The 12,774-nt window shown below is 38.0% G+C and overlaps 1 protein-coding gene across 2 annotated transcripts in view; it reads right to left on the reverse strand.

The window, feature by feature from the left end:
- LOC128682622 (uncharacterized) overlaps positions 1-12,774 on the reverse strand; it is a 71,326-nt gene that overhangs the window by 50,409 nt on the left and 8,143 nt on the right. For both annotated transcript variants that reach the window (XM_053767491.2, XM_053767483.2), the window contains exons 2-7: positions 11,534-11,643; positions 9,761-9,978; positions 8,639-8,827; positions 8,139-8,282; positions 7,333-7,426; positions 2,279-2,443 (exon numbers count right to left, since the gene is read on the reverse strand). In XM_053767491.2, the coding sequence (XP_053623466.1) occupies positions 2,279-2,443; positions 7,333-7,426; positions 8,139-8,282; positions 8,639-8,827; positions 9,761-9,978; positions 11,534-11,643 (920 nt within the window). The remainder of the gene's footprint in view (positions 1-2,278; positions 2,444-7,332; positions 7,427-8,138; positions 8,283-8,638; positions 8,828-9,760; positions 9,979-11,533; positions 11,644-12,774) is intronic.

Below are 12,774 nucleotides of genomic sequence, written 5' to 3' on the forward strand. Positions count from 1 at the left end.
CAAGCCGGATTATAATATACGTGAGCTGTTGCATTTATGTCATCATCTCAAGGGGTAGTAATAAATACATTCGGAATAATCCTTATGAGAATTGCTAAAAAAATAGGAAATGGGATATCAACAAACAAAATACGGCTCCAACAAGTTAACAATAATCGCAAACACAACCCCTGTACGTACTACACGCATAATTAAAAACCTAAACGTTTTGACAAGAACAAAACACTGAAACAATACAAAAGCTCTCACGATAGAACGTTGCGATCCATTAAAACACTCCGCGAATATTTGAGAGCGGCTACATTACTAGCGCCAGTTTCAAAGAGCCCCGCTGTCGTTGACAGGGTCTTATCAAACAGGCTGAGTGGAGTTGGTTAGAGGTCTTAATGAGTTGGTTAGACGAGGGCACTCATTTTCACACATGCACTCATTGCGTTGTCATGTGACATGACAGCGCTATAATGTGACACTTGACGAGTGTTGATTGTATAGAATACATCACACCCTTGTTACAAAAAATACTTTGAATAGTCAAAGATATCTCGTGATTAAAACAAAGATATTGTAATTAAAGTAACAGCACTCAAAATAACTAACTGATGAAGGTAGACGTGGAGAACATTTCTACGTAAATTGTAGGCTTCGCCTTGCTGATTGAGGTAAGGACTTACATGAAATAAAACAAGGCAAGTTTGGGGATACGGAACCCTCCTAACCGCTAACATGCTATAAATTTGTTTACCCCTTTCGAATGATTACAAGTTAGATAAAGGCTCTTAGTAATTTTGTTAAAACGTTTCGAACAACATAACATTAAAAAGCGACAGTAAAAATGTCAATGGCGGCGGAGTAAATAAATTTGAAAGGTGCACTGTTCTTTTTCACGCCGTGACAGTATAACCTTGTTGTGATATAATTTTGTGCATGAATTTATTTTGTCTATTGTCTGGAGCTCTCTCTCTAATAGACGAGCGACGCTATGGTTTTCGTAACAGCTGGCATCTGGAGTTGCCAGCGACAAGAAACTTTAGTTTTATATATAAATTATCATATTAATAGATTTATGCTATCTCAGTCGAAAAGGCTGGTTTTAATAACTTTTCAAATTATTGTTCAACGTATAGAATATTCGATCTATGATTCTGCGTTACCAAAACCACGGTAATCACCGGTAAATCAACAAGTATTTCGCTGGTCTGTAAAAAGAGAGAATAACAATAACCATGACTCATAGACAGAAATAACATAAAACATAAATACAAGGTCAAAACGCAACTGCAACGAAGAATGACTTATTATATTGTGCTTAAAAGAAACTCGAGGAAAATATGTTTTTACATAATAACTGGCTGTGCTGAAAGAGGAATTTTGCTAAAACTACATTTTGAGTATCCTGTTTGTTTCACAAGTTAATAATTGAATTGATACGGATATTTGGATTGGATATTTTGACAAATAACCCTTATCGATCAAAACTTTTTCGAGCAAAAGAGTTCTCATCTGGAAAAACAAAAGTAAACGTAAAATATTGTTAGTTCTGACTGACATCCGCTCGAGGCCGTGCGGGGCGCGGTGACATGTCTTCGACATCTTGAGAAATGTATTATGAAGGCTCCACACTATCGCCGAACTCTGACAGATACCGGCGCGAGTATATAAACGAATATATATGCGTAGTTTGTATGAGTGCTTTTATTTACCGCAATAAAAAGTCTTTCTTTCTTTCAATGTATACCGAATCTGCCAAAGTTTGGCGAACTGTTCGCGGATAGTGTGCAGCCGGCATTCTATTTATTATCTGGAACTGCGCCGTGATAGTAGAATAATAAATAAAACTTATCCTTAGACAATTCTTCGAAGAAATAAATGTTCAATGCTATTTCAACCAATGTATGCTATGTAGCTAAACAGGTTCAGGGTGTAGCTAATGAGACGGAAAGACGATATCAAAAAGATAGCGGGCAGGGACTGGATTTTATCTGCCCAGAATAGGGAAAAGTGGCGGGAACAGAAGGAGGCCGAAAACAATTATCTATTTGATTGAGCAAGGCCGAAAAGAAAAACGTGAGCATTGTATGTAGGAAAAACTAAGCAATGCTCATCAATTGTTCGATTTTGCCGAGCATTTTGCTCAGCAAAAATTTTGTCGTTACGTGCCTATTGTGATGCGCACACAATATCTTAAGTATTATTAATAGGTACAAGTGTATGATAGTGTGTGCTCACAGTAACTATTCTAGAGTTGCCGTGTACGTGTACATTGCTCGTGCTAACTCACCCGGATCAGCAGCGAGTTGCCTGTAGACCGCCAACGCGACGTCGTCTTCGCTGACGAAGTCCCAGAGCCCGTCGCACGCCACCACCACAAAGTCCTCGTCTCCATCCAGGTCGACCGTCTCGATCTCCGGCCGCGCCGTCACGTATGGTTTGTACTGTGCGTCACCTGCATTGGAAAATATTATTAGTGTGATAGTTACACACCATAGTCGATTCAATTAATTCGAAGTTAGTGAGCCTGTGCAGCGATTGATTTGTTTGCGGTGGAACATCAGTGAGTCTGTTTGTGATGTACAGTTACCTGCGAAGGATGGGCATGTAACATATTACCACATGTGTTGTGCCACGAGGACACCACAATTAGAAACATGTTCCTTAATTACCACTCTTACATCACAGTAAAAGAGTCCATATTGAAGCCAATGAAAGGAGTTACGTCAAATTATACGCATACTGCCATTTCGACTTGAAAATATGAAGATATGTAAATAAGGTTGCCAAGACTAAATAAATCATGTCGGATTTTTGGGACTGGGCTTGGTGGGAACCAAGTGACGTTGATATATGAAAGATGAATGCTGTGAAAAGTTTATTTGTACTTTCAAATTCAGAAAGTAGCGTATAACAAATAAGAGAATAAGCAAATAATACAACCCCAAATAAACTAGAATAAGGGCAGGAAAAATAATGTAAATATTGAACAGGCGTGGCCTACTTATACATACAAACATCCTGTCTTTCAGTTTTTGTTTAACACGCCTGTTTTCCACAGGTAGGCAGAGAATAGGGATTTCTACTTGTCATAGCAAAGTTATGATTTTTTTTATTATCTCCATGACTAAAAGCAAGATATCAATAGTCCTGCCGTTGTAAAACGTCATTTATAGATCAATATAATAGAAAATCTGTCAGCAATATAAAGGCTTAAGAGATACGTATCGCGAAGTCGCTATTTGTTTTACGCGTCATTCAAATGAAGTACTAAAACACCTATTGAAAAGTTATTTTGTAGTTGACTAATATGGCTGTAGACAACATTTGTTCCAATAGTTTCTATAAAGGCTTTTTATAAGTCCAATAAAATGAACCATTATGAATAGATTACGTCAGCCGTTCGAGTATGCCAAGGCCTGTTTTTTTATGCAGTTTACTCATAAATCGATCTTATGCAAATAAGTTTTTATAATAATAACGATTTTCAAAGGTTCTTCTAGTCTAGTTAATTATAATAAGTGTAATAACACATTTACTGTGCAGTAAATGATACAAACATTGAAAGTGAAAACTTCAGACCGACTTGTTTTACCAATAATAGGTGATTAATTATTTTTATTTCTACTTCTATAGTTTTTAAACTACCTATTAACATGAAACATAAGTTAATGATGGGAATCGCACATAGAAACAACAACAACACAAAGAAACAGAGGAACATTAGTCTGCTATTGTCCATTGCCAATGTAAAGCTCATATAAAAATAATATGTGTTTGACTCATTGTTTTTTATTTTTGCGTGCCTTTTAGAAGTAGTTTCCAACTGAATTAATGGACAAATACAAGACATCTGTGTTACGAAACTATAAATTCGTCCCAATTCACAAGCAAAGGTATACGATCCGGGCGGTCCTAACGCCATAGATACGGTGTCTATATCTGCCTAATCTAGCATGAAAGCCAGGCAGAGAGTGCCGAGGGCCTTTCCAAAGATAGAGAGAACATTTCCGTACTCAATCTGCCGAAATCGAAATCGATGGGTTTCACTCCCGATACGTGGGGAGAGAAGCTGTAAGGAAAATGTCAATATTTATGGTGTAACTAAGCCGTCAACGTGGATCGCTATCTCTGATTTAGGGATCGTGGCAAATACCACGATCGATTGGTATAATAATATTATTTTCATATTTCAAATATAATTAGTTCCCGTCCCGTCATGTAGCAATGTGGAATCGCAATGCAGTCAATTTTGCGCGAACATTTATATGGGTATTAATTATTTATTCCAATTAAAAATAGTAAATCAAATTCATCAGTTGCATGCAACAAAATTCAATTTAAATCTGGGGAATATCGATAAATATAACAACACTAGAGTTTGTTGAAACTGTGATTTGGATGCACCCCGTGTCCGAGTGATCGATACAGTTTTGCTGCGTGCAGTAGGGTCGTAGGGTGGGATACGGGCGCAAAATAATGAGAGCGCAGAAATAGCCATTTAATTTGCGATAATATCTGAAGTTTGAAAACTTGCTATATATGCCATAAGTATCGATCGATATAATATCGTCAATCACAATACACTACTAATTACTAACATGTACTTACATGTTGATTAGTGACCATTCGATAACTTTTGCTAACTTCTATCTATAAAACAGGGTAATGAACTAAGAAGTTTAGACATTTAGTGCAATAATTTGCAAGTTGAACCTTTCGCAAACCTGTTTGGTTATTACGACTAATTTTTCCTACGTGTTTATTATTGGAAAACTACTGGCCACGAATCACAAAACTACTGGCCAGTAACAAAATAATTATATCTGTATTATTTTTAATTTACGTGCAGGTTTTGGCCGAAAGCACGACAGGACGGCGCCCGACGCGCGCACGCAATCACGGGTCCTGCACCGCTATTGTTTAAAACTCGAGTAATTGAAAATCAATGGCGGCGTTCGCTTGTAATTATGAGCTTTTTAGCGTTTGTTATGAGACGTTTGTTTTAAATTTAATTAGAGAGAATTTGTAAAAGGAAAAAAATGCGTTGTTTTAAACTTGATTGCAGTCATAAGCTAATCGTTTGAAGAATGGCAGAGTTACAATCATTTTACACCATCCAGCACAATCTCACGTGAATCAATTGCATTTTCGTATCATGCGCCACCGACGACTATTAATGTTGGAAATTATTCTACATTTCCATGCGCAAACAGTTCATGCTATGTAGAAACGTAAAAAATAAACAATTATCTAGTCATTTGATAGACTGACACGGTAATGACATACCGTTTTGCACCCCGACATTCGCACGCGATCGCAATTATCTGCCTTCGGATGATACTGCCACGCCGTCTCGTAATAACAATAACACAAGTCATTAGACCAAGTCATTACAGGAAATAAAACGTCATTACAGAGACTTTCAAGTCCAACACTGAGTGAAAATATCTAAGAACAAATCTGTTAACTCTGCAAAATGCTTTAATACTTCAAAGGAGAGTGCGAGGTTTCCTTCCTAACTCCAAGGCCTGCAATATTTGCGTATTTACCAGTCAATTTTACGTATAAAAATCCAAGCCCCATGAAACTTAAGGAACTTGTCACGTTACAGAATGACATGGTTATGACGCAGCATTTCGCACCCCAACAAATTCGCGACCGCCACGCGACCCTAATGATCTGTCTTCGCATCATACTAACTCTCGTAAATAACAATAAAATATCCGATTAACTCCATTTAGCTAGGAAGCCGTGTATAGTTTTCTCTCTCTCTCTCTCCCTCATTCAAATGAGAGAGATGTATACGCATCTCTCTCATCTCATCTCAGAATGTGAGAAGCGAGTGAGCTTTCTGAGCGTTTTCCCGGTTTCATCATCATCCATAAAATGCCTGAGCCCAGCATTCTTAATTCTCAAATAATGGTACAATAATGTCGTTGACGTCATCAAGCCAGCACTTCTTGTGCTCAGCACTAAAGCATCAAAATCTTTACTTATCGCCTTTTGACGGTCGTTGCAAAAAGAATGTTAGATATTATGTAGGAAACCAGACTCCAGGGTGCAGCGATCAATCGATTACATTCTATTCTATCTATAATAAATTACAAAAGCATTTAACAACAGCCTATTGAACCACTTCGATGATTTGTGCTTTTCCTCTCTTCAAAGCAACAGAACAATGCAAGCACTGCTGTTTGCCAGCACTCATGCAGACGACTAAGATCTTCTGGTGTTCGACCAAAAAAAACGCTTATAAAGTAAATAAATATACATGTAATGTGTCATACACGTTTGCAGTTATTCCCTATTCCGACGTGCGACCAATGTCGTCGACAATCGATTAATCGCAATCGCACCTCCCCGCACGGATGAAGCAATAACAATAAAACGTCCCATTGAAGGTGCGTTAACGATTACTACCATCACACTTTCATGCTTTGCAATGCGTTTGGGTGAGTTAATGTAGTGTAAAAAGTACCGATAATATTTGATTACATTCAAACATATTATATACGCCTAATTTCCAAGGAGGGAAGCCAAACATATTCCGAAATGTAGATTTTAGCTGTTTGAAAAAAAACAGATGTCAAATTTGACGTGAAAAAATATCAAAAGAAAAGAAAAAAATTTATAATCCTACTAACATTATAAATGCGAAAGTTTGTGAGGATGTATGTGTGTGCGTATATTACTGGTCGCCACAGCATTATCATCTTATGCCGAGAAAACTATAGACGACATGGGTGTAGCCACATGAGACGGAATTTATTTAAACTTTATTGAACAACATATAAGTTAACAACAGGTGAACTTAATGCCATGCATACAAAAGATATCAGCGCTCTGACCCTTTTCTGCTTACGTAATTGTACGTTTCTCTTTCTTGTAAGAGCGGAATGGTAAATTGAGTATGTCTATAATTATACTCATTTAAAACCAATCCGATTCAAGAAAATTCGTGCAGTAGTTTTCGAGTTTATCGCGAATAGACAGACAAACGCAGCAGAGGACATTGTTTTTCAATATGTAAAATCAAATAATTTATTCAGAAATTCACAGGCACTTTTTCTCGTCAATTTTTATATTTATAGTTATTTCTCACAAGCTACAAACTACGTGTAAGTATTATGACTACGTGTAAGTTTTCTCGGTTTACGTTTCTTATATATCACCGTAACTGGAAGAAGCCGGGTGGTGTCGCTAGTAAAGTAGCAATATTGAATCAATATTACGTATTATGGACAAGTCAGACCCCTCTTCAATTGCTGCGCCCGTAAACTTTATTGTCTCTATTACACATAAGAAAAATGTTATTTATATTAAGGATGCAAACAAACTCACCGATAGCGCGCGACACAGCAAGCTGTCCGTTGACGCGCCACGTGCCCCAATACATGACCGTGCCCCCGGACTTCTCTATTCGGTCGCGTTCGTCCTGCGAGAAGTTCTCAAAGGTGAATATTGCTGGCTCAATTTCTTTCGTTTACAGGAAATTGAGAGTGAGCTTTTGCCAAGAAGTTAGGACATTGTTTGACAATTTAAAAATATATATGTATGAAAGGAGAAACATAGGATTCTGTCTATTCAGCATTGATGGCTCGACTGCTAGAAAGAGCTGAATTAAAAAAGTTTGCGAAATGTTTATAAATTTGGGAAGAGAGACAAAGACAAAAAGCTTTAACTAGTAGTGTTATATGATTTCTTAACTTCTTATAATAAGCAACTTTCTCAATGGTCGATCTCGGGATGGGTGACCAAAAATATATATCTAAATTTGCGGAAGCTGAAACGCACCAATCCGCATTGGGCACACGTTTCTTCATTTTCAATAGAGAAGGAAGTGCACTACCCCAGTGGGGACATTAAAATAGCCATGGTGATGTTTATCACAGCACGGTGTAATGAGATTTATAGAGTAGTTCGATGACCTTGCCGCAGGCACACACAGGGTACAGTCGGGGTTGCCACTAATGACACGCAGCTTGCACGTTATATGTACCGTTTTTAATTCTATGTCCTAAAAGCCAATTCGAATAGGTTGAGATCTAACCACCCTCCCCGCACCTCTAACCCCTCAACTGCCATAAGTGAAGGCATTTTTAATTCGACTGTAGGAAAAAGGGAAGGTCGGTCGAGTGTAATCTCACCTGCCGTCCAGGTTTGTGTGGACACACGAGCTGCATGAGCCTCATCCTCTTGGCCAGCAGAGCCAGTGAGTCCCCCGCCCACGCCGCCTGCAGCTGTCTCCCTCGCATAGTTACTACTACCGCTGTGCTGCCGCCGCATGCTCTCTAGAAAAGATCCGTGTAAATCAGACCAAAAGCTATAAAATCAGACCAAACTTAATGCCATGTGGACTTCTAGATCAGTCAAACATTTAGAAAACTTCAAAGTTTCGGAAGGCAAGCTAGAATATTCAAACAATCAAGTAGGACCATAAAAAAATAACATGTTTTCTCTCGTCCATCTTGGAAAATGTTTCAGTCATAGATTTCTTGATTTGAAATCTCTGATTGTGTTGAGGTAGAAACGTAGGTTGGATCTAAAGAAAAGTCTAAAGATTTTTTTACGCGTACCCACTTATTTCTACTTCTAAAATACGTCTAACGCCACTAGAGGCGCCACGACACATCACATACAGCCTTACCTCCTGGTTGCTCTTCCGGACGAACTCGACGTCCGTCCTCTGAAAGGCTTCCCTCGTAGCTTTCTGGAGGTCGGCGGCGAAGTGTGGACTTTCCACCAGGTACTGATGGAGATGCGCTGCGCAGTACGTGGCCGCGGCAGAGCCCGCGTGACCGTCGTACACCGCGTAGAAACTTGTGGGTTCTGTCGTCTGGAAAACAAATAAAACTACGTTTTGTTTTTGCTAAATTTTCTCAAAATCTCCCCAAATCCTCATAATTTCTTTTGTTGCATTTAGTTTTTACTGGCTACAAAGGAAGGTCCTTCACTATTTCATATCTAATGTATCCCTTTAGTTTGTTCTATTCTATATCTAAGTATTGCAAAATAATGTGATCGTCAGAAAACAACGACTCCTTCTAGGCGGGTTCCGCCCCGGCTTCGCACGGGTGCAATATTATGCATGTCATTAAATGTCTTGAATCACTCTTGTTTCAAGGGGAAGGTTCAATAGATAAAGCTATTTTTTAAAAATCCGCCTCAAAATCCGTGGCGTAGCGTAGATCTAAGTATACATAGGGACAGAAAGACAACGGAAAACGACTTTGTTTTGTACTATGAAACTATAACTAAGTAATGATAATGATACAGTCTGATTAAATAAAACCTAATAATTGAACAAAATTAGCATAATTGTACTACCAATACAAACACTTAATTAAGTTTCTATTCGAAATGAATCATACAATTTCTGCCAAAATCTATCACAACTGAATTAACATTACAATATGAGCTAATTACCTACTACGCCATTTAGTTGTCAGCGGAAAACCTTTGTTTACGCAGCAAATATGTGTAGGGCGTGTTATCATATAATCGTACAAAAATTCCGGATCCAAAACGTTTTTGAATGTTCTATTTGGAATGGGTATTTAGGGGGACTTATATTTTCTGATGTGATCGTACACACTAACACATAAATGACGCGGTGATTCACCAATATAAACCCACTCTCGCTTGCTAGGCTGCTGTTCTAAGATTTGTTTTACCTTGTCTCCAGCTTAGAATAGAATAGAAATTCGATGACCTTGCCTGCTGCTTGCGTGTTTCTATGTTACTGCCTAGTTCAAGAAGAGAACCCTACCTCGATACCGAAAAGCGCTTCCAAATTTCCGATCTCCACATGTCTATCCTCCATGACTCTTCTTGAATTTTTGATGGCACACGAGACGGTCTTCATGTCCCTCTTGTTTAAAGGTGGGGGCGGCGGCAGTGTGTCCAGCTTGGAGTTGTCCAGGTAACGCAAACAGACGTCGATGACTCGAGCTGTGACCGCCTGCATTAGCCGTAGGGCTATGTACACTGGAATGGACAGTTATATGTTCAATTCTGAGTTTCTCTGTAATATTTTTTTATGTGATCCCAAGATAATAGACGTTTTAATGCTTATCGCAATAAGTCCACCCATTGTAGGTTTGCTTTGTATTTTGTATAATAAGGGATAAATAAAAAGCTGTAATTTTTACAGGTGGACACATGGAGGAAAGTGTAATTACGTACCCCGTACTTCAACCATGTATAGATCCCAGATGAATCGTTTTTAAACTATTTATGGAGTTTGGCATACAAGAAAGGCCTATGTTCTCTCAGTAGTATAGCAGATACATAATATATTGTGGTAATGAGTATAAAGGGCTGAGATTATGATGTTTCTTAATCGGAGGTCTGAGAGAAAGCAATAAGATCGTCCTGTATTGAAAGCAACATTAGTTCTAATCGAAAACGGTTTAATCACAGAAATAAAGACACTGACCCTGCGTGGAACTCTAAACGACTAATATAGGCGAATTTACAATGATTTTGAGACTGTATTGTTGATGTTGTTCATATAGAAATTGCTACTTGCTACTGAAGCAAGAACATTACAGCAGCACACAATTTGTATTTCAGAAGCAAAATGTTGCGTATGTTCCTGGACTTCGCAAATCGATTTAACGATTGGATGGTCAAGCGAGGCGGCCATAGCATGGCCGATGACGCCACAGTTTGCATACAGTCGAGATATGAAGTGATATCATTATCGCGATCCTATCATGGACAAACAATAGCTTTAGTATAGTTGTGCTATAGTTTTGCATTCTCACACTCACGACTACATACATAGTGAATTGCGCAATTTGTTTGGGCTAGCAACTAACATTGCAGTTGGGGCCTGCCAATGGTTAATAATAAATTAAAGTAGATCGATTGTAATGTAAATGTTGACACACTACAAGGCGAAAATAATCTGTGACAAGTCGTGCAAAAATATAGAACGCAGTCACTGGGATTGAATCGTAATCATATCAATTATTTGTATGGTCATCAATCATATCAATAATTTCCATGTCATTAAATGGCATCGACATTTAATGACATGGAAAATTAATACAAAAGTGGATGACAACCGAGAATTAAAAAGAAATATATTGTTATTAACGCACTCATTTGAACTTATCAGTTAAGGCTAGGCTTTTATCTATAAACCTTTTATTGACATCAAACAAGTTTTAATAAAAAAAATAGATCTTAAACACTTATCTAGTGTAAAAAGCATATAAATGAATTTTGAAATGATCTAGAATGAAGTTGTCTATACTATACTAATAGAGTAAAGCAGAGGAGTTTACTGGTTTGTTTGTATATGTAGTACAAATATCTGGAATTGGAATGTGAAAAACTTCCTGTAAATTACAGATAGATAGGATATTATAATCTAGATAGATAGAGATATCCAGAATTCCGAAGTGAGCTTAGCCTTATGTCTTAGCAATCACAACATAAAATGGCCTTTGATTACAGAAATAACTTCTGTGAAAATTGAAAAAATCACTGCTTTCAGAACCCGGTTGGGGTTTTCGTGAGAAAATATACCAACCTGATTCGTCAGGTTTGTACCCAAAGTCATTGGGTTGCTTCTTCGATGCGACTTGCACCTCGTCGAGTATGATCCGCCGCAGCGGCGTCATCAGTGTCGGCGGACATTGTCTGGAATTACAAGACAAATTGTATTAGTCATCGAACAATGATATGATAATGATAAATATTAGTGGCATGTGTTTCCGCCCTAGAATAAGACCACTCCATCCTTCCGTGCGTGTCGTATATACCATATAATATGTTCATTGAGCTACCGACGGCCTAGACTAGACCACTGCTAGACGGTGTCGTACATCATGGTCTGGCGTCTTATCGGGCCCTATTTTTATCTTTACAGAGAAAAAAAGAGTTGAGATGGGCCCCCAGATGTTTTATTACACCAGGGCCTATGGTTATGGTTACTAGCTACGCTACTGGGAGCGCCACATTTGCCATGTGACTTCAACTCGCGAGACAAGTTTCATCCGCGACAGCCAGAAATAATACATTGTTGTGATGGTAGTAAATATTGAATAAAGACGGGTTTCCGTACAGGTGTCGTGATAAGATAAATATAGAATGTACGCATTTAGTTTTTACGAAAATATACAATAAATTAATTATTGTACTACAGATAAATTACTGAGTGGGAAAATCCACTAAATAAATTCGAAGACCAAATTCAAAACAACACTACCTAAAAGTTAATGCCTTTTTTAGACATAAACATAGGTATTATTGTTTTTTTTGTAATCTTTATCTCTGTAATCTATATATTCTACTTTCCTATACAATACAAGAAGCCAGGTATTTCCCCAATTTCTTACCAAAAACCTGGCACTAACACAATTTGTAAAAAGCTTATAGTTTTATAAAGTTTAAGACTAATGGCTATCACAATCAAGATATCATCTAGCATGCCTGCTGTGCTGAACTAACAGATAGTAACCTACTAACTATCACAATCTAAAGTTCTACTAGAATGTATAATTGTAAACAAACCACAAGCGTTCGCTATCTTCTCGGCGTGTTTACCCCTGCCTCGAAGCCGTAGTTATAAAATAAAATGCGGACGTGTACGTCTGTCTGAACAATACATAAAAAGGTCAGTGATCCAGAAGGGACGGAAAACTGTTGCAGTGTAGTGTGCACTATCTGTCAAAGTACGATCGAACGCGGTACAGCCGTGTATTTGTGAATGGTTTTTTAATAGTACTTAGGTAGATTTATAAATTAGTTACACAACGCTGTAGTCAGTTT

Source organism: Plodia interpunctella, chromosome 3, assembly GCF_027563975.2.
Source record: "Plodia interpunctella isolate USDA-ARS_2022_Savannah chromosome 3, ilPloInte3.2, whole genome shotgun sequence".
Lineage (NCBI taxonomy): Eukaryota > Metazoa > Arthropoda > Insecta > Lepidoptera > Pyralidae > Plodia > Plodia interpunctella.